Consider the following 22,351-nt stretch of genomic DNA (forward strand, 5'->3'; position numbering starts at 1 on the left):
TCCGAGGCCATGTCTGTACATGCTATGCTCGTCAAGTCAACCTAAGTGTATTGCGTGTGTAAATTTGGCTTACACCCGTTGTATTCGAATGTTAGGATCTATCACACCTGATCATCACGTGGTGCTTCGAAACAACGAACCTTCGCAACGGTGCACAGTTAGGGGGAACACTTTCTTGAAATTATTGCGAGGGATCATCTTATGTAAGCTACCGTCGTTCTAAGCAAATAAGATGTAAAACATGATAAACATCACATGCAATCAAATAGTGACATGATATGGCCAATATCATATTGCTCCTTTGATCTCCATCTTTGGGGCGCCATGATCATCTTCGTCACCGGCATGACACCATGATCTCCATCATCATGATCTCCATCACCGTGTCTTCATGAAGTTGTCACGCCAACGATTACTTCTACTTCTACGGCTAACGCGTTTAGCAATAAAGTAAAGTAATTTACATGGAGTTATTCAATGACACGCAGGTCATACAAAAAATAAAGACAAATCCTATGGCTCCTGCCGGTTGTCATACTCATCGACATGCAAGTCGTGATTCCTATTACAAGAACATGATAAATCTCATACATCACATATATCATTTGTCACATCCTTTTGGCCATATCACATCACACGGCACATGCTGCAAAAATAAGTTAGACATCCTCTAATTGTTGTTGCATGTTTTTACGTGGCTTCTATAGGTTTCTAGCAAGAACATTTCTTACCTACGTAAAACCACAACGTGATATGCCAATTTCTATTTACCCTTCATAAGGACCCTTTTCATCGAATCTGCTCCAACTAAAGTGGGAGAGACAGACACCCGCTAGCCACCTTATGCAACTAGTGCATGTCAGTCGGTGAAACTTGTCTCACGTAAGCGTACGTGTAAGGTTGGTCCGGGCCGCTTCATCCCACGATGCCGCTGAAGCAAGATAAGACTAGTAGTGGCAAGAAAATTGACAACATCTACGCCCACAACAAGTTTGTGTTCTACTCGTGCATAGTAACTACGCATAGACCTAGCTCTTGATGCCACTGTTGGGGAACGTTGCAGAAAATAAAAAAATTCTACGCTTCACCAAGATCAATATATGGAGTCATCTAGCAACGAGAGAGAGCAGTGCATCTACATACCCTTGTAGATCGCGCGCGGAAGCGTTCAAGAGAACGGGGTTGAGGGAGTCGTACTCGTCGTGATCTAAATCACCGGAGATCCTAGCGCCGAACGGACGGCACCTCCGCGTTCAACACACGTACGATTGAGAAGACGTCTCCTCCTTCTTGATCCAGCAAGGGGGAAGGAGAGATTGATGGAGATCCAGCAGCACGACGGCGTGGTGGTGGATGCAGCAGCGATCTTGGCAGGGCTTCGCCAAGCACAGCGGGAGGGAGAGGTGTCACGGGAGGGAGAGGGAGGCGCCAGGGGCTAGGGTGCGGCTGCCCTCCCTCCCCCCACTATATATAGGGCCCCTAGGGGGGCGCCGGCCCTAGGAGATCCAATCTCCAAGGGGGGCGGCGGCCAAGGGGGTGGCTTTCCCCCCAAGGCAAGTGAGGCGCCCCCACCCCTAGAGTTTCCAACCCTAGGCGCAGGGGGGCCCAAGGAGGGGCACACCAGCCCACCAGGGGCTGGTTCCCCTCCCACTTCAGCCCATGGGGCCCTCCGGGATAGGTGGCCCCACGGGACCCTTCTGGTGGTCCCGGTACAATACCGGTGACCCCCGAAACTTTCCCGATGGCCAAAACTGAACTTCCTATATATAAATCTTCACCTCCGGACCATTCCGGAACTCCTCGTGACGTCCGGGATCTCATCCGGGACTCCGAACAACTTTCGGGTTACTGCACACTAATATCTCAACAACCCTAGCGTCACCGAACCTTAAGTGTGTAGACCCTACGGATTCGGGAGACATGCAGACATGACCGAGACGCCTCTCCGGTCACTAACCAACAGCGGGATCTGGATACCCATGTTGGCTCCCACATGCTCCTCGATGATCTCATCGGATGAACCACGATGTCGAGGATTCAATCAATCCCGTAAACAATTCCCTTTGTCAATCGGTACGTTACTTGCCCGAGATTCGATCGTCGGTATCCCAATACCTCGTTTAATCTCGTTACTGGCAAGTCACTTTACTCGTACCGTAATGCATGATCCCGTGACTAGACACTTGATCACATTGAGCTCATTATGATGATGCATTACCGAGTGGGCCCAGAGATGCCTCTCCGTCATACGGAGTGACAAATCCCAGTCTCGATTCGTGCCAACCCAACAGACACTTTCAAAGATACCCGTAGTGCACCTTTATAGTCACCCAGTTACGTTGTGACATTTGGCACACCCAAAGCACTCCTATGGTATCCGGGAGTTGCACAATCTCATGGTCTAAGGAAATGATACTTGACATTTGGAAAAGCTCTAGCGAAACGAACTACACGATCTTGTGCTATGCTTAGGATTGGGTCTCGTCCATCACATCATTCTCCTAATGATGTGACCCCATTATCAATGACATCCAATGTCCATAGTCAGGAAACCATGACTATCTGTTGATCAACGAGCTAGTCAACTAGAGGCTCACTAGGGACGTGTTGTGGTCTATATATTCACACATGTATTACGATTTCCGGATAACACAATTATAGCATGAATAATAGACAATTATCATGAACAAGGAAATATAATAATAACCCTTTTATTATTGCCTCTAGGGCATATTTCCAACACCATCTACCCTGATTTTGAGGACAACACCATTGTGATGGATGAAAATGAACCATCATCTGTGCAAGCACAAGACAAGAAAGAGAAAGCAAGGGCTGAGAAAGCTGCAAAGATGCCAACTGCTGAAGAGGCATCTCAAACTTTCCTGAAGAGCAAGCAAGATCAGCTTGGCTACTTGATTGCCTCCACCTTGAGGATTGAGAAGGGCTTGGCCACCCTGACTCAAAACCAGGAGAGTTTGGAGAGAATCATATAGCAGAAATTTTATGCTCTTGATGTCAAAGTTACTGAGATCCAAACGGCAGTTGAGCAACTTCAGGAGGATGTGGAGGAGAAGAAGGACAAGTCTACCACATATGCTTTTGCTAGAGTGCCCAGAGGACAGAGATCTGTTGCAGTGCCTGTTCCAGACACTAGAGCTACATCATCTGCACCAGCTACAGCTTTAGTGCCACCAGCTCCAGCAGCCACTCCACCAGCTCTAGCTACATCAACAGAAGCTTTCGTCCTTTGAGCCATTTCTATACCATCACATGAAGACCAAGCCTGACAGTCATTCAGCACTATGCATTTTTTGTGAACTTTTTGGTAACTTGTTGCCAAAGGGGAGAAAAATGTATAGATCATAGGCTTCGAGAGAGAGTGTTGCTTTTCATCTATCTTGTCTTTTTGGTGGTTGAACTTCGTTATTTCTGTGTCTGCTTGATACTTTATGCCTTTTGTGAGTTACTTGGATGATCATGTGTTTGATCATATGCTATGCTACATTAATGCTTGTTGGATGATATTATATCTTATATTCTCATATGATCATTCACTTTGCTTGGTGATGAGTGCATGTGTTTAATTATTATCATTTTGAGTGCTCCACCAATATGTATGTGACATGCAAGAGTAACCCATGATCCTAACTCATTGTGCATTTGCAGTCCAGAGCAAATTTTAAATAATGCACAAATTTAGGGGATTTCTTGCTTTTCACATACTTCTCAAAGCGACAATGTTTTTCAATCTTATTATCATTTCTCGAAGCTTTGATCTATATGATGTCATCAATTACCAAAAAAGGGGAGATTGAAAGTGCAACTATCCCTGGGTGTTTTTGGTAATTCCTAACAACATATAGCTCATTGAGCTAATGCTATTTCGAGATAAGTATTTCGGGAAAGCTCAATGATTGGTATGGCATGGATGAGAAAAGTGGATCCCTCAAAATGCTAAGGACAAAAGGATTGGCTCAAGCTCAAAGCTCAAGACTCTACATTTTCTATTTTAGTGATCCAAGATCACATTGAGTCTATAGGAAAAGCCAATACTATCAAGAAGGGATGAGGTGTTGCTTAATGAGGCTCTTGCTCAAAATGCTTAGTGATATGCTCCAAAGCCCTCAACTACCTTCTCATATCCACATATGACCCAAACCAAAAGTCAAACTCGGCCCCACCGATTCTTTCTATCCAGCGCCACCGAGTTCAGATGTCATAGCCACTGCCACAAACCCTAGTCTTTTCGGTCTCATCAATGGGGATCTCGGTCTCACCGAGATGGGATTGTAATCTCTCTGTTTCCCTTCGTAACGTTTCGGTCCAACCGAGATGAGCGATCGGTCCCACCGAGATTGCAATGCAAACTATCTGTTTCCCTTTCATAACGTTTCGGTCTCATCGAGATGAGCGAATCGGTCCCACCGAGTTTGCCTGACCAACTCTATGGTTAGCTTATTACCAAAATAGGTCCCATCGAGTTTGTGTAATCGGTCTCACCGAGATTACTTATGCCCTAACCCTAACCATATCGGTCCCACCGAGTTGACATGTCGGTCCCACCGAAAATCCTAACGGTCACATTATTTGCTAAGTCGGTCCGACCGAGTTTCAGGATTCGGTCCCACCAAGATTGGTAAGTTGTTTGTAACGGTTAGATTTTGTGTGGAGGCTATATATACCCCTCCACCCACTCTTCATTCGTGGAGAGAGCCATCAGAACATGCCTACACTTCCAACATACATTTTTTGAGAGTGAACCACCTACACTTGTGTTAAGGTCAAGATATTCCATTCCTACCATATGAATCTTGATATCTAGCCTTCCCCAAGTTGCTTTCCACTCAAATCTTCTTTCCACCAAATCCAAATCCTGTGAGAGAGAGTTGAGTGTTGGGGAGACTATCATTTGAAGCACAAGAGCAAGGAGTTCATCATCAACACACCATTTGTTACTTCTTGGAGAGTGGTGTCTCCTAGATTGGCTAGGTGTCACTTGGGAGCCTCCGACAAGATTGTGGAGTTGAACGAAGGAGTTTGTAAGGGCAAGGAGATCGCCTACTTCGTGAAGATCTACCCTAGTGAGGCAAGTCCTTCGTGGGCGATGGCCATTGTGGGATAGACAAGGTTGCTTCTTCGTGGACCCTTCGTGGGTGGAGCCCTCCATGGACTCGCGCAGTCGTTACCCTTCGTGGGTTGAAGTCTCCATCAACGTGGATGTAAGATAGCACCACCTATCGGAACCACGACAAAAACATCCATGTCTCCAATTGCGTTTGCCTTCTGAAACTCCTCCCCTTTACCTTCATATGCAATTGTTTTACATTCCGCTACTATACTCTTAGAATTGCATGTGTAGGTTGATTGCTTGACTTGTGCTAAGTTGCTAAAATCTGCCAAGAACTAAAATTGGGAAAAGGCTAGATTTTTATTTGGTCAGGTAGTCTAATCACCCCCCCTCTAGACATATTTTCGGTCCTACAGAAGGCGGGGCCACGGTGATAGCCGGTGACGAGGCGGCGAGTGAGGCCGGAGACGAGACCGCCGATGACGACGGCGTGACCGCAGCCGAGGCCACGGGTGACGAGGGCGGCGAAGCCGCAGGTAGCAGCGACAAAACCGCGGGCGAGGCCGCGGGTGGCAGCACCGGCGACGGCGATAGAGCCGCGGGCGAAGCTGCGGGTGGCCGTACCAGCGACGACGACAGGGCCGCGGACATAGCCGCGACGGCGACGGCGACAGGGCCGCGGGCAGAGCCGCGGGTGGCAGGGAGGACGTCGCAGTAGGTGAGGCCGCAACGTGCATGGCCAAGGCGCGGCCGATGGCCCAGCCGACGCCTGCCGAGGTGAGGCCGGCTCCTCCTGAGCCGGTGAGAGGGGCCCCGCCAATACGCTTGAAGGGCCCGCCAAAGAAGAAGGCGGGCACGGCGAGGGAAGCGCAAGGGCTCCCCGAGACCGTCGGGTGGGAGCGTCCGAGGGCGGAGCTGATGTCAATGAAACCTGCTCAAAGGGAAAAACAACTTCATCAAAGTAAACATGCCGCGAGACAAGCACTCGATGAGAGACCGGGTCGAAGCAGCTAAATCCTTTGGTGTTGGGTTGATAGCCAAGAAAAACACAAGCGAGAGAGCGTGGTGCAAGCTTGTGGGGCGCGGTAGCGGTGATATTGGGATAACACAAGCAACCAAAGACGTGAAGATCATCATAGGATGTAGGAGACCCGAACAGAAGATGGTGAGGGGTATAGTTCCAGCGTGGTTTGCAAGGCCGGATGTTGAGAAGGAGAGTGGCGGTGGCGAGAGCATCGGGCCAAAAGCGAGGCGGCATGTGTGCATGAAATAGCAAAGCACAGACACTCTCATTGATGGTGCGGAGAACACGTTCGGCACGGCCGTTTTGTTGGGAGGTGTATGGACAAGTTAAGCGAAATATGGTGCCATGAGTAGATAGAAGATGTCGAATGGCGAGGTTATCCAATTCTTTTCCGTTATCGGTTTGAAGATGAGCAATGGTGCGATGAAAGTGGGTGTTGACGTAGGAATAAAATGAGTGGAGGGTGGAGGCGACGTCGGGTTTTTGGCGTAACGGAAAAGTCCAAGTGAAGTGTGAACAATCATCTAAAATCACAAGGTAATATGATAAACCCGAATTGCTAGGCACTGGGAATGTCCAAACATCACAATGAATAACATCAAAGGGAATAGTAGTAATTGATGAAGATGAAGAAAACGGTAGACAAACGTGTTTTCCTATGCGGCAAGCATGACAAGTGTGAGCCGCTGATTTATTACATGAAAAGGGAAAAGTGCTCAAAATTTTATGAAGAGCGTCGGCACCGGATGACCGAGACGAGCGTGCCAAAGTGAGACAACGGCATGAAGTGCAACCGGGCCACTGCGTGTAGAAGCACCGCATGGGTAGAGATCATCGGGAGAATCACATCGGTGCAGAACCCTCCGGGAGCGAGCATCCTTAACAGAAAAACCGAGAGCGTCAAACTCAACAGTGACAGGATTTTCATGAGTAAGAGTATGAACAGAACAAAGGTTTTTAATTAAGGATGGTGAAACGAGCACATTATTGAGAGTTAAAGAAGAAGAGGGGAACAGAAGGGTGGATGAACCATGATGGGTGATGGGAAGAGAGCTTCCATCACCAACCATGATGCGGGAGGAGAAGGGATACGGGGCGGCACGAGATAAGATACCGGGGGTTAGAGGCCATGTGAGCGGCAGCGCCGGTGTCCATGTACCAATCGCCGCCTCCGTTATAGGTGCTCGGCGAGGGTGCAACATGAAGGGCGGAGAGGAGCGCCGGGTCATAGACCGGAGGGGCGCCGTCATATGCACCATAGTCCGGCGAACCGCCGTACGCCGAGGGACCACCATAGGCCGACGGGCCATCGTAGGCCGCAGCAGTGTCGTACGCGGCGGGAACCAGCGTGTTCAGCAGCGCTTGAGGAGGACTCGGCCGTGGCCCGAGAATACCCGGAGCCGGTGGGCGGGGGACGAGCATAGAGTAGGCATGCACCACACCTGTCCATGGGTTATACTCCGAGAGCCAAGGCGGAGGAGGAGCAGCCGCTGCGGGCGCTGGGGGGCACGGCGTCGTGTTGGAGTTGCGGCCCCGGCCTCCGAGACCCTTCTGCTTGCGGCCGCCGGAGGGCGCATGCGCGAGTGGCGGGGCAGGAGCGGAGGCGCGCGTCCCCGGCTAAGTTGGGGAAGTGCCGTGGCCCGCGGCGATGCCAGCGTGAAGAGCGGCGTGAGTGGCCTGCCGGGCGGAGTGGCGGAGGCGCTTCCCCTTCATGCGAAGGTACGTGACCGCCTTCGCGTACGTCGGGGTGACGAGGGAGAGGTTGGCGGCGGACTGGACGAGGTCGGGGTGGAGGCCCCGAAGGAGGTTGGTGAGGAGGACGGAGTCGTCGATGTTCATGCCGATGTCACGCAGCTCGTCGGCGAGAACCTTCAGCCGCGTGCAGTACTCATCGATCGAAAGATCGTTTTGCTGCATAGTGAAGAATTCACCTTGGAGGAAGACACAGCGTTGGAGCTGATTGTCGAGGAAGAGATCGCACAGCCGTGTCCACATGGCGTACGCCGAGGGGTCACAGGCGTTCACCATGTTGAAGAGGCCCAGAGAGATGGTGAGGAAGAGCCACTTGACGATGCAAGCGTCCACGGCAAGCCACTCGTCGTTGTCCTTCATGTCGCGGAGGTCCACGCTCCCATCGACGTGCTCGATGAGACGGTAGGAGCGGAGCAAGAGCGCGAAGTAGGTGCGCCATGCGTTGTAGGACGGCGAGTCGAGGTCGAGGGTGACGGGCACATGATCCTTGATGTGGAGCTCGTTGAGACGATCTGAGGTGAACATGGCACCGGCAAAGGAGCCGGCGTCAGAGGGGTCGGCCTTGGAGCGAGGCATGGCGGGGTTAGGGTTTTTGGAGGGGGTAGAGGTAGAAGATGGCAGCGGCGGAAAGCGGCTGCGTGGGAGGGGAAGAGAGGGTGGCGGTTGCGAGGAGAAGCAGCGGCGGGTTTAGGGTTAGGGAGGGGTGCGGCTGCTACGGGAGAGAAGCGGCAGCGGCGGGGTTGGGTGAGTTGCGGTGGCGGCGGCTGCAGGAGATGCGGCGGCGGCCTAGGGTTTGAGGTGGCGTGGAGGCGGCTACAGGGAGATGCGGCGGCAGCGGCGGCTCGGGGGCGAAAGCGATTAGGATCGTAGGGTAAACTGATACCATGTAGAAAGGTATAGGATGCAACTCATTGTATTCCATGGAGTAGGTTACAATACATACACAGGATGTCTTGCGTGACAAGGTAACTAATCCTATCATATCTCTAGGAGTTAGCTATACAAGGCTAGAGAAGATAAGAATAGCAGTACAAGATATGTCACGTTCAACATTCACACGCAAACTTGTACTCGGAGCTATATTCGCCTCCCAATTGCCTCCAATGATCGTGCTACGTACAAGGAGAGTTCTCCGCGGTCGAGGCCTATACAACGGTTGGGCCAGCTCCCTCGTGCCCCACATAGCGCCTTCGGAGCCATCGCCATGCCGCCATGCTGGTCTCCTCGGCCCCGTTAGGCCTTGTATAATGGGAGGTGCTTAGAGAGATGCTTAGGAAAATAAACCGGGTTTTTCTGAAACATCGGTGCCTATTTCTTAGTTAAGCGTCTATCATGTACAAATAAGCACCGATGCTTAAGAAAAGCCTGATTTATTTCTCTAAACACCTCCCATTGTACAAGGCCTCAGGTTCCTACCCGCTGGGCACTGCCAATGTGCTTCATTGCCTCCCTGTCATGCCTGTCTCACAATCACAGCTCGCTCCGATTTGTTGAAGCTTCGTGATGATTGGACATATAGCAGGGCCCATGACATTTGTATTGAAAATTGATGTTTTTTTACGGTCAGAATATAAGGTAATTTACGGTCAGAATTTGATGAACATTTATTTACACAATTGTGTTATTATTGACAGGTAAATCACAAGCTAACGTACTATAGAATATTTATATCCCGTTGCAACGCACGTGCATTGTTCTAGTACATCAAAATGTGATAGAGTATTCAGCTAGACAAACATTTTTGTGCAACCTTTGTTGCTGCAATGGCCATGCACATGCTAAACTTTTTTTTAAACGGTAAGATATTTGCCACATTTATTTAAAAGAAAGTCTTCAATAAAATTACATGTTTGAGGGCCGCCCTGTGAGAACAAAGTCTATTCTTTCGGCATATTATTACACAAGTCTTTGGCTCCTGCATTCACCCAATTACTAGCCTTGCCACGAATTAGTGCGAAGGCAATGGCCGGTGTAGCATACTTAATATTCATGACTCCCGCATTGCATTTATTCCATTTTCCCAAGCCATAGGCATTGCAAGCGATGTCGTGCCCTTACAGCGACATCGACTACCTTGCACAAAGTCATACCACCACGATTCGATGTCATCGAAACCCTTTCACGAGGATGGATAAAAACCGGGGGAGAAGGGAGGGGGTGGTCAATCTTCAATCTATCTAAATCCAGAAGGGAAAAGCGAAATGCAGATGACACATGTAGTTGCATGGAGGGCCACAATTGGGACTTTTGTGCTTCGCCAGATGGTCCACAATCCAAAGCCCTACATAACTTTGAAAATATTGATTGTTAGATAAAGACTTAATGTACATGATCATTGACTTAGATATATTCTAAAAAAAGTATTATCAACTTGGATAGAATGGACACCCCCTTTATTATTTATGGAATCACTTTACAAAATGTAAGATAGTTATCTCTTATCTATTTCTTTGGGCCTTACTATCTTCATTGAAAAAAGCAGATTTTTTTAGGGGTAAAAAATAGCTAAATCTGGAGGGGAAAACGAAATGAAAATAACATATGGTCGCATAGAGGGCCGCAATTGAGCCTTCTATGCCTCGTCAGATGGTCTGCGGTCCATAGCTATACATAACTCTGGAAATATTTCTCAATAGAAAAAAAATAACTCCAAAAATATTGATTGTTAGACAAAGACTTAATGTATGATTATTGACTTGGATATTTTTTTCCGGTCTTTGAAGAATGGACACGCCCTTCATTATTACTTATGGGACCGCTTTATAAAAGGGAAACACTTCGTTCCAGTTGATGGACCGCACATGAGTGTTTGTCACCTCCTCCGTGCGACTTGTGTCTTTGCATGCCTGTTCCTGTATTTTTTCCGCAACATCACGCGTGTTACAAAATTGCCTTCTGTAATGCACCCATGTTGCAAAAAAAAAGTTAAGAAAAAATATGTAACATCATATTTGTTGCAAAATTTTCCTTTCGCAACAACACCCATGTTGAAAAGAGCAAAGATGGAAAAAATGCAACATCACCTATGTTGCAAAAGGGTTATGTATGACTATCCTTTTGCAATTATGCGGACGGTGTTGGGCGTTGGATGATTTCAGATCTAACGGCTGTTGAGGCGACGGTTCTTTAAGATCCACCGGCCGACACGCAGGATGGCCCTTTATAAAATGTTTTTTCTAATTTTTCTCTTCTATATTTCTTTGGGCCTTACTATTTTCCTTGAAAACTAGCAGATCCACTCATCATCTAGGCAGATCGCTCACAAGCCCACCCGAGCCTAACCCAACCCAGCAACCAAGCCCACCCACACACCCATTGCCCCCCGAAGCCGCGACTCCGAAGGGCATAGGCGCGAAAAATAGCATCTTCCCAGCGCGCGTCATCTCCCTTCCCCGCCAAAACAATCCGAAAACCGACCAGATCGCCCACTATTTCTTCCCTCCAATGCCGAAACCGCCTTCCCCTCCCGTCCCCGCTCCCGCTTCGCGCCAATTCCAGCCACCAACCTAGCGCCGCCGGCGGCGCCATGGACATGTCGGCGATCGCCGCCCGCCTCGGCCTCTCCGGGTCCCGCCCCGTCGTGCGCAAGGCCGCCGAGCTCCGCCGCCTCTGCGACATCAACTTCGACTCCTCCGTCCTCGGCATCGTAAGCATCCCGCACCCGCTCCTTCACTCGCTCCCCCTCCCTCGATCTCTCTGGTGTGCGTGTCTCTGATGCCGGTTTCGCGCAGGGGGAGGTGTGCAAGGCCATCATCTGCCTCGAGATCGCCGCGACCAAGTGAGTTCGGCTTGCTCTCTAAGTGCTCGACGAATTTCCCATTTCGAGGATTCTGTTGGCTGGTTAAAGCCATTGCTGATCCGTTTGCTCTGTCTGTGATTGTCCAGGTTTCAGGTGATATTTGATCGGTCAGAGGCGGTGCGGATGAGCGGGATGTCGGAGAAGGCATACATCAGATCATTCAACGCGCTGCAGAATGGGCTTGGCGTCAAGTATGCCACTTTCCACTCCTGTTCCACTCATTGATACGCGCAAGTGACGGGCCTTGATGAGTTGAGCGATTTCTTCTTGTAGGACGACATTGGATGTGCGTGAATTGGGCATCCAGTTTGGCTGTGTCAGGTTGATACCTTTTGTGCAGAAGGGATTGGCGCTGTAAGTCTGCTCCCTTCGGTAGTTCTGTTGTGCTGCAAGGCTAACTTGATGTAAATGTCTGAATCTGCAATTGGCCTGGAATGCAAAGACCTTGATGCCCGAAGCCTTGAATGATATACTGATGGTGACATTGTATGTTTCAGGTACAAAGAACGTTTCCTGGCTGCATTGCCTCCTTCTCGACGCTCAAGCACGGACTTTGGTCGGCCAGTGTTTACTGCAGCAGCATTCTATTTATGTGCAAAGAGGCATAAGGTGACACCATAATCATGCTTGTTGGAGAGGCATAAATGATTTGCTTCTTGTAGCACTGAACCTTTCCTCAATTTCCCTGCAGCTCAAAGTTGACAAACTGAAGCTAATTGACCTGTGTGGTACATCTAGCTCTGAATTTACAACGGTAATGGACTTGAATTGTCATATCTTTGCATACAGTGGTCAATTCCCTCATCTCATATGTGCTAGTGTCTGCTAAGTTTGTCATCACAAACATGTTTAGATTGGAGCTACATATTATCCTGTTTTGACTCTTATTTGTGCTGGCTGCAGGTTTCGACATCTATGGGAGACCTTTGTTTTGATGTTTTTGGGATAGCCAAGGAGAAGAAGGATCCAACCTCTATCAAAGGGAATAGAGGTATCTGCGCACGCTCTAATATTGATGCAATCATTCTTCATACATGACATGCTAAAGTTTGTGGATTGGGTGAGTGCCATTTTTTCTAATAGCTTGTATTTTGCAATTGTTGATGCAGAACTGCTGGATGTTTTGCCTAGCAAAAGGAAACATGAGGATGACAGCGACCATTCTGATGAATCATCCGGGGATGACAATGATGACGAGCTAGATGTATGAACCTGCTTAATGTCCCTTACCTTTCCAGTATTACTCTAATGGCTACTTCTGAAATTCATGACATAAAGCCATAATAGTTTGGTACTCCCTGAGTTCTAAATTTGAACTAAAACCACAAGGCACTAATGAAGTGAGTTGAAATGCATCTAGTACATAACATCCAGCATATGCTCCCAGCTAGTAATTGTTATACTAGCTTCTCTTTGCCAGACATGTTGACACTGGTTTTTGTCCTCATAGGTTGCAGCTTTGATATTCTGTGCATTTGTTTATATCCTTGTTGTGGCTGCTGCCTGATTCTTGCAATTTCAGCTACCAACTCACAAAAGGCACAAGAAGATGGAAAAACAAGCATACAATCAGTGGAAGTCTTCAGTTATCTCCACCAACAAGCAAACCAAACCAGGTTGGTATAGTACTTGTACTTCGCAATTGCTTACATTACATCCCTGTCTAGTCCACTTCTCCACACACTGCCCATCAGCTAAAACCACCTCTCTGGTTTGTCTTAGACCCTACGAAGCCCAGGAAGCAAGCCCAGCTGAACTTCAAGAAGAAACTGCCCTTGGAAGTACCCCCACCGGCTAACTAAATTAACCCGAGACCTCTCAGGAATGGAATAGCTGAAAGCCTGAGACAATCATACTAGTAGAACCTACTGGTCCTTGATGCAGAAAGGGCACTTCTGGCTCCGTCCCTCGTCGTTTTTGATATGTTTTGTAAGGCGCTGACATGGTACAAAGTGTTATACAATCAGGGGGATACTCTTCTGTGAACGGTGGTGGCATGCTTGTTTAATTGTGTGCACGGGGTAGTAGGAATCTCTTGACAGTCGCCCGTTTACATGCCGTCACCAACCACCGGCTCGTCGGGCCTCCAGTTCCGCTGTGATATTTGCGCTGCGTTAGGTACGCGGCGCAGGTCCGAGTGCTCGCGCACTAGACGACCATTTCATCTCCAACTGGGAGGATATTTCTGCCTTGCCTTCTGCATAGAGAAGTGTGTGCTAGATATATACGTAGAACCAAACGGCTATCAACGAAGTGCATCCACTACCTACAGGCTGCATTTTCGGGTGGTTGGGTTTGCGATTTTGTAGGGCACTCGGATAGTTTTCAGCCGTTTTCGGACGCTTGGATCGTCCCTTTTCACGCCGTCACCGGTGGCCACTCACGTCTCTTTGGTGCTACCTGACGCCAGGTGCTCTGTAGTGCTCGGCGACGAGGCGATTGGGGCCTTTTCCGCCGTGCTGCCAAGATATTTGCATCGCCCGGATTGAATAATGCAGGCTGGGTAGTTTGTTTAGCACTTTCTTAAAAAGTGTGCGTTGCGCAAACTTAGAAAACGAATCGTGCTAGGGCATGTGCAAAAGTCGCCTGATAGGGAAGCCAACGCTCTCTCGTGAGCCCGAAGCCTATGCGAAACTGACAACAGATCATGATAGTGGATGAACGAACTGATTGTATGTTTTTTTTTTCTTATGGGCACCATGGTGGCCAATGCCAAATACGGAGGCTCCCGGGCTCGTCTTGTGTGTGTTACAAACATTACCGCAATCTAACTTATAAAGGATGAAGGGGTAGGTAGTCACAACGAAGGTGGCCACGTCGCCTTTAAATCGCCATGAACAGTACTCGTGCCACCGCCTGTAAATTCCGTGCCCCGCCATGGGCATTTTAGTCATTTCATGCGCAGGCATATAAAAGGCAGCCTCCCCCGTGGAGAAGACCTAGCCGCCGCCACCGTCCCACTCGCCCCCCCTACTCGTCGCCTCCTCTCTCTCTCTCGCTAACCCCTCACTCTCCCCATCGCGCCGGCTGGTTCCGGCCAGCTCCGGCCCGCGCGTCTCCCCCGCGATCCCCGCCTCCTCTCCTGCCGCCGCCGCCGGAGAAGCTCGCCGCCGATGCCGGTGACCTAGCCCGCGCGTCTCCCCCGCGACCCCTGCCTCCACTCCTGCCGCTGCCGCCGGAGAAGCTCGCCTCCGCGCCCACAAGCCTCGGATTCGGCAGGATTCGGGACGAGGAGGGGTGGATGAGACGGGGAGGAGGAGGAGGGGAGTGTGGGGGCGTCTGGGGAGGAATATCCCTGCCGCCTCCTCCACTCCTGCCTCCGCAAGCCGTCGGCTCCTCTCCTCTCCCCTTCGGCGCCAGCGTGCTGGTCGCGGGGTGTGAGGAGAGCGAGGAGAGGGAGGGGGAAGATGCATGAGGAGGAGGACCAGGCGGTGGCGCGCCCGCCGGATCCGAGGCGCGTGGGAGGGCAGCAGTGGCGCGTTGACCAGATCGAGAGCGACCCCGATGGAGGGGAAGGGACCGGTAGGCGCGTGCAGGCTGCACAAGCTTGGGGGATTGGGGAGATGGCGGCCAACCGAGTTTCTTCGATTGATCTGGACATGGCGATGGCAGCGCACGCAAGGGGCGGAGGCGAGCGACCCTCTGGAGCCACGCACGTCGAGAGGTAGGAGCCGTGTGACCCTCCTCTCCCCTTCGCTTGTCTCCTCCTCCCCTTCCCTTCTCACTCCTCCTCTCCGATCTAGGCTGCACATCTGAGTCCGCGACGTATTTCTCTCTCAATTTTTACTGCTTGATTCTCTGGTTTTCTGACAATCTTTACATGATTGCAGACCTGAGTGCGTCATGTGCACCAGCAAGGTGTGCTTCCATTTGGCAAGGTGACACATGCCTCTGCCCTTTCTCTCTCACAATAACCAATATTTCTAATATTTTTGTGTGATGATTCTTCTGTGAGATGGATCTTTCTAATATTTCTGTTTGATGAAAGTTGTAATCAATTGTCTATTTTCTTGGCACTTTATTATGTGATATCTGTTTGGGGACCTTACTAATATGTGCTAGCTTTCTACTGATTGAAGGGAGGAGCTCGAGCCGCAACGGTGGTCCACGGCGCCATGGCCATCCTCCTTGGCAGGAGGAGCATGCGCCGCAGAGACGGCCGGATCTGTCCAGCCCTCGCGCTGCTGTCCGTCCACCCTAGGGCGACCTGCTGATTCCCGGAGCTCATCACGCATGGTACCTTTTAGTCCTGTTGATTCCCTCCTCATGTGGCCTGATTCATTACTACTGTGCAATATGGATCTCACCTTTTGTTGGTATTGGCTGTAGATGCAGAAAACGGAAGCCTCATGAAGCCTGATGCATTACTACTCTGTGCAACATGCATCTCACCTTTTGTTGGTACTGGCTGTAGATGCAGAAAACGGAACATCTGCCTCCTTTTTTGGTGCGGAGATGAGCCCCTATGGTAAATGAATCTGCGGTAGATCCACTTAATTTAATTCATTTTTGTTGCCTTTAGCCATTTATGCGGTTCTAAAAGTGACTTCACATGTGTTCATTATCTATTGGTGCAGGTATGCAAGTACAGGTCATTTTATAAGAAGGGGATGCATTATTTTCTGGTTTGTGATTCTCCGTACAGAACAGAGAAGTTTCTCCAATTTATTTCTTCCCTCGGATTGGACTGATACCAGTACCAACTGTGACTTGGCATTTTTGAGTCGTCTTGATACTTCCATAGTAATCTAACAATGTCTTTGTAGTGGTTTACCTTTTTTTTTTGCAGAGATCATCTATTATTGTTGTAAAAAAATAACACTAATGTATATCATTAGAATTTTGCAAGAGTAAATATATAAGATGCACATCTTGTTTATACAGTATCCTCATTGAAATCATTCAGTTGGAGCATGTGAATAGAAATAAATGCCTGAAATTTCGATGATCGTGGTTGGTCGCTTGCCACAGATCAGCAGTGAGATATACAATATGGTCAGTTTACTTTTGCTAGGCCATGGTTAGTTAATCATGTATTGCCAGGATTTTCCTTCGCGTCTATTCCTTATGGGTTGTTCTAGAGGCAATTTGGATTTCTCTTAGATACATCCATGAGTAAGTAATATTTAGTAGTTATCTTGACCTATTAACCCCATTTGATTGCGTTGCGGTAACAAGGAAGAAGGGTCGGTTTATTTTCCACTGAGAATATAGGATCAGCTAGGACTAAAAGGTCGGGTCCCCTCCTATTCTTTGCATTCATTCATTTGTCTATTTGCTTGGAATGCTTCTACAAAAGGACTAAGTTATGACTGCTCACTGTCACTATGTCAGATACCATTTTATTTATCTCATTAAGTTGTATTGATTGGCAAAAACACCTCGCAAATGCCAAAAAATAAGCAACTCCTCTTGATCAGCTCAAGAGGACCTCCGGTGGCTTCATGGTATTTCTTAATGTATCTATATACCAGCCGAACGGGCAAATACTCAAGTGACTGAATGTGGTGACTATAAAAGTCAGAACCGGGTACTTTTATCTCTTGTGGAGAATATAAATATTTTTGTGGGTGCTCTTGTGTACATATAAAAAATTGAAGGTGGTCATGATTCAGCTGACTAGGTTTTTTTCTATGTGAAGGAAAGAAAAAAGTTGGTACCTAATAGAACCAAAGTAATTGATCCTCTTCTGTACATTTGTAGAAATAAAACAGAATAGCTTGCAAAGTAGTTTTGATATCATTTTTGGATATAGCATACAGGTAGTCATGGCAGGTTTTCTATGATCCAAATAAGAGTACACATGCCTTTATTTTAACATACAGATTAAATGTTGACAAGTACATTTTGATTGCTTAGTCAGTGTATTGTCCGTTCAAAAAAAAGTCAATGTATTGATAATAGTTTGGTTTCCTTGGTAGTGTAGATTCAAGGAAATTTATAAAATTCATCCATTCTTTCTTCACTTTTTTGTATTTATATATGTTCTGTACTGTTGAGCTAACTCAGTTGCAGCTATAAAAAGTCAATGTATTGATAATAGTTTGGCTTCCTTGGTAGTGTAGATTCAGCTAACAGTTTTGGTTCCTACTATTAAAACATATACTGCTTTTTAAGAGAAACATACCTAATGTTTTATTTGATTAACCCTGTATGTATAGCAAATTTCTTCTAATTTGTTTTTCTTAAGTGCTGAAGACTTCCATAAGGACGCAACTACAAATAGTTCTTATCTTCAGAGGGTAGCCTTAGTCTCTCTACCTTTTCTTTTTTGGTGTTGATAATTGGATTAAATATGTTAGATAGCTGCTGAGTATTTTGATTTGTTCTTAGGAAAATCGTTTACGCCAAGAGATAGAAGACCTGGAGAAGGACACTGGGTATAAGTTGAGAGTTCTCGCACAAAATCATCCGGACACACCGTAAAATGGATAGATGACCCGTTTGCGCCTCAAGAAGTCATAGGCAGGACCAAATGTATGATGGAGCGCACGACCAAAACCTATCCACATAAAATTCATGCATTCTTTCTTCACTTTTTTGTATTTATATGTTCTGTACTGTTGAGTTAACTCAGTTGCAGCTATAACAAGTGAGCTCTATATTCAATTCAGCTAACAGTTTTTGTTCCTACTATTAAAATATATATTGCTTTTTAAGAGAAACATACCTAATGTTTTATTTGATTAACCCTGTATGTATAGCAAATTTATTCTAATTTGTTTTTCTTAAGTGTTGAAGACTTCCATAAGGGCGCAACTACAGAATCATCCGGACACACCGTAAAATGGATAGATGACCCGTTTGCGCCTCAAGAAGTCATAGGCAGGACCAAATGTATGATGGAGCGCACGACCAAAGTGCGCTCCATCATACATTTGTGCCTCTAAACTTAGTTTGTTGACTAAATTGTGTGGTTCCCTTTTGCCGTTCTCTACTCTTTTTGCCGTTTTAACCGTAAAATATGATATATGATATAATGGTTATTTGTACATCGAGCAGGTGATGTAATTACTTTCAATAGTGCTTCAGCTCTGCAATCGACAGTTTGACCTCATGCTAGGGCAGCCTCAGCCAGTTGCCTCTTCTATCAAAGGTAAAGAACAAAAGCCTTTTTATTGATATTGCTGTATGGAAAGTTTACTGGAAATTATGATTCTAAGTGGGTGTGAATAACATGCTTTGTCTTGAAGTAATGACATATGGAGAAACTATAGTTCCCATACTAAACTTGGTATTTTGATTCACACAAAGTTTCCGTCTACTGATGATTAAACCCATACTTGCCATATGAATAAAGTGACATCAAAAGGAAACTGAACAACAGAGAGAATTAAGGATGCCTTATAAGCATGTTTTCACTTAAGATAGACTAGAATGACTTCGCAAATATTTCTGTCAATATAGATTGTCAAGTAGCAGTAGCTTATACAGATAGCTGCAGTTGTTGGCTGCACATTACAACTTCATGTTATTCCGCTCTCACCATAATAATCATTTTTTTGTTCCATATAAAGTGGCAGTAGGTTCTTTTGTTGCCAATGATTAATTATCTGATCCCTTGAGGCATTAATATCATGCTAGCTCTGTATATTGCTGGTGGTCTTCCCACTGTAATTCATTGTCACCATGCTGCTAATTTTGAGTTTTGCTTGTCTTGTACTCACATGTAATTCCTTTGTTCCATCTTTGTTTTGTTATGTGCCAGTGCTGATGGAAGACATCCTGAGTCCTTATTGCATGCTAGAGAACAACAACTATCTTGTTGGTGATTCCCCTGATATTTGGTTCTACAAGTGTGGCATATGGACCAATGAAAGCAAAGATATTCTGAATGTAATAGCTATATGGGTTGTGCCAAATGGTTTAACAGTGGAAGCGTCACGCTTAAGTACCTGTGGAAGTGTACTATGCAAGCATTATCAGACAATGCAATGACACCCTGTTTGTACATTCACACCCTTTGAATGCCGCAATCAGACTAAGAAGATGCCTAAATGAGCTGTGAGGCTGCCTCCATATAAGTGTTTCTGTAAACCGATCTATGTCATTCTACTACATGTACTGCTATCAGCAAAGTTTGATAAATTGTATCTGTCGTCATATCCACACTAAGGGCCTGTTCGGAGACTTGCTAGCTTCTCAAAAGCTTCTCATATCCAGCTTCTAGCATCACTTCTCACTTCACGTGGAGTGAAGCAAAGTGTTCTGGAGCGAGGCAGCTTCTCCCCAGCACCTGGGTGAGCTGGCAGCCCAACGGGGGCGGTGAAGCCCAACTTCTTGCCACCTTGGGCCGGCTGGAAGCAGTCCATTTCGGGCTAAACTGCAAACATGCCAAAAAAAGAGAGAAACGAGCTGGGCGTGGTCATCCTGGTGCCGCTCCTAGCTTGGGAGAGTCGCTCGGGTGTCAATGGCGTTGGGGTGTAGCTCCTCTGAGACATGGGGGCGCAGCTCCTTGCAGCAGGCGCGTCGGACGGCGGCGAAGATGGGATCCGGCGGGAAATAGACCGGGGCGGCCGGATCTGTAGTCACAGGGGGGCGATTTGGCCGGCGACGGGGGCTGCCGAGCGTGGTGGCCGGAACGGCGGCGCTAGGGTTGCAGAGGAGAACGAGGGGAAGGGAGTTGTGAGCGAGGGGTTTCCTGCGGGATCGAGCGAGTTGGAGGTGAGGAGCGAACCGTTTTTCTTGGCGGTGGCAATCCAGCCGTAAATAACTGCAGCTTCCGATTCACAAATACGTGAAGCGGGGAATCGGTCGCTTCAAAAAAATGGACTGCAGCCCATCGTGGCTTCCTGGAGTGCAGCTTCGAGAAGCTATTCCGTTCGGCCAGGCTTCGGTCAGAATTTTTCAGAAGTTTAGAGTGGGAGGAGATCAGAACAGGCCCTAACTTACTCGCTTTTCTGAACATTGTATTTTTTTTCACTTGAAAACCGATCTAAGTTAGTCTACTATCTGTAATACAATTCACATTGCATTGTCATCTACTCCCTCTGTTCTCAAATGTAAGTCTTTTTAGAGATTCCAACAAGGGATTGCATACAGAGCAACATGAGTGAATCTTCACTCTAAAATATGTCTATAAATTTGTATGTTGTAGTCCATTTGAAATCTCTAAAAGAAATTATATTTAGGAATGGAGAGAGTACATCTCCTACTTACTCACTACTAACATTCTTTCTAATTCGCTTCTTGCGCCATTGGCGCAACCGGGTCATCTAGTCGAGACGAAATGATGACTCTACTAGAGTGTTCTTTTCAGCCAGAATCATTTATTATGGCGACGAGGCAATTGAGACCTTTTCTATTGCGGTGCCAGGATATTTGCATCGCTCGGATTGAAAAATGCAAGTTGGGTAGTTTTTTTAGCACTCTTTTTAAAATTGGAGATAATTACACCTACAGTCCTTGCACTCTCCAGCGTGTAACATGATGGTCCTCAAACTCATGGAGTGCTCCACTATGATCCTCAAATATGAGAATACGCTCCAATACGATCCTAGCTACGTCGCCCACTACAACCTGCTGCTCAGCCCTGTGCCACATCAGCATACGATACATGTGTGGGTCCTGCATGTCAGCACATCAAAGAGGAACATGGAAAAAATATTCTGCATGTCAGCACATCAAAGAAGAACGGATCCTAAAAAATACAATAGCAACTGGGATTATTTATTTATTTATTATTTACCAAACTAAGATTCGATCTAAAGCCACACATCTAGATAACAGAAGAGCTAACCAACAGACTGGACAATGATTCGTGTCTACTAGTGATATAGATCTTTAGATAAATCAGTGTGTAACGTACCTCTTGTATTCTACCGGTTTCCTTTCTATTTTATTTACCATTTTCATGTTTATTTGACAATTTTATTAATAATATACATAAATTATGTATTAATAATTCTTTGTTTTTCTTACTTTTTTAAAAAATGGGAAAGTTAAAAAGGAAAAATAAAAACGTAGTTGAAAATGAAAGAATAAAAAAATTTAGTTGGGCGTACAATTGGATAAAAATATAACCACGCTAAACATTATTAAAAATAAATGCTGTCAATTTATTTTAAATAGTTTTGTATTTAAAAAATATAGTGAGCATACCCAATAAATGTCCGTGCTTGTGGTCCTGAATGAAGATAGATAAATTTTCCTACATTTTTTTTGTTAAATCCACATAATTTTATAAGTTCATGTTTATACCTCTTCAAGGCACAAAATAATAAAAATAGAATACAAATTTAAAATGCACTATAACTGGATTGGTTTATTTGAAAAAGGGGAAATAATACAAACTTCACAACATAAAATAATATGGAAATAGGATAAACATCAGGAAAATTGCTTGAAGATATGAAAACAAGTATGCCACGCTAATGGGCTGGCTTAACTACATGTCCTGGTGATGGCGTCAAATGAAAATTTGATCATTGATTTAGATCATTGATTTATAGGAAGAATTGGCTGGATCGATGATTAGCTTGGCTGTCAGCTAGCAACAGCGTGTCAGGTTCGAAACCTCTGCTTCGAATTTTTCCACCTTATTTATATTTTTCTCTGATATGCTGACATGCGAGGCCCACATTTACACGGTATTGCGAGGAGTAGCGTGGGATGTAGCCAAGACCATATTGGAGCCTATTCTCGTATTTGAGGACCGTAATGGAGCACTCTGCGAGTTCGAGGACCATCGTGTTACATGCCGAAG

General features: G+C 46.7%; 1 protein-coding gene and 1 long non-coding RNA gene across 4 annotated transcripts; both read left to right on the plus strand.

Annotated features, from left to right (window-relative positions):
- The first annotated feature begins 11,247 nt into the window (after positions 1-11,247).
- On the plus strand, positions 11,248-13,632 carry LOC119367481 (origin of replication complex subunit 6). Its single transcript, XM_037632979.1, has 10 exons — positions 11,248-11,493; positions 11,579-11,625; positions 11,733-11,837; positions 11,920-12,000; positions 12,144-12,255; positions 12,338-12,400; positions 12,550-12,637; positions 12,756-12,850; positions 13,169-13,262; positions 13,369-13,632. Exons 1-10 carry the CDS (start codon positions 11,374-11,376, stop codon positions 13,446-13,448), a joined length of 885 nt encoding a protein of 294 aa, XP_037488876.1. The 5' UTR covers positions 11,248-11,373; the 3' UTR covers positions 13,449-13,632.
- A 1,620-nt stretch (positions 13,633-15,252) lies between these two features.
- On the plus strand, positions 15,253-19,644 carry LOC119362887. Of its 3 annotated transcripts, none has more exons than XR_005173665.1 (8): positions 15,253-15,310; positions 15,477-15,524; positions 15,726-15,882; positions 15,976-16,129; positions 16,224-16,271; positions 17,980-18,123; positions 18,649-18,742; positions 19,355-19,644. It is a non-coding gene; the product is annotated as an uncharacterized LOC119362887 (long non-coding RNA). The 3 variants fall into 3 exon arrangements; XR_005173663.1 differs by having other exon boundaries at positions 15,976-16,114; XR_005173664.1 differs by lacking the exon at positions 17,980-18,123 and having other exon boundaries at positions 15,976-16,114.
- The last annotated feature ends 2,707 nt before the right edge of the window (positions 19,645-22,351 follow it).

This window comes from Triticum dicoccoides, chromosome 2B, assembly GCF_002162155.2.
Source record: "Triticum dicoccoides isolate Atlit2015 ecotype Zavitan chromosome 2B, WEW_v2.0, whole genome shotgun sequence".
Lineage (NCBI taxonomy): Eukaryota > Viridiplantae > Streptophyta > Magnoliopsida > Poales > Poaceae > Triticum > Triticum dicoccoides.

Coding starts and splice junctions, on each gene's coding strand:
- LOC119367481 (XM_037632979.1), top strand. CDS start 11,374: ATGGACATGTCGGCGATCGCCGCCCGCCTCGGCCTCTCCGGGTCCCGC. Junction 11,494..11,578: donor ACTCCTCCGTCCTCGGCATC/GTAAGCATCCCG, acceptor GGTTTCGCGCAG/GGGGAGGTGTGCAAGGCCAT. Junction 12,851..13,168: donor ACAATGATGACGAGCTAGAT/GTATGAACCTGC, acceptor TTGCAATTTCAG/CTACCAACTCACAAAAGGCA.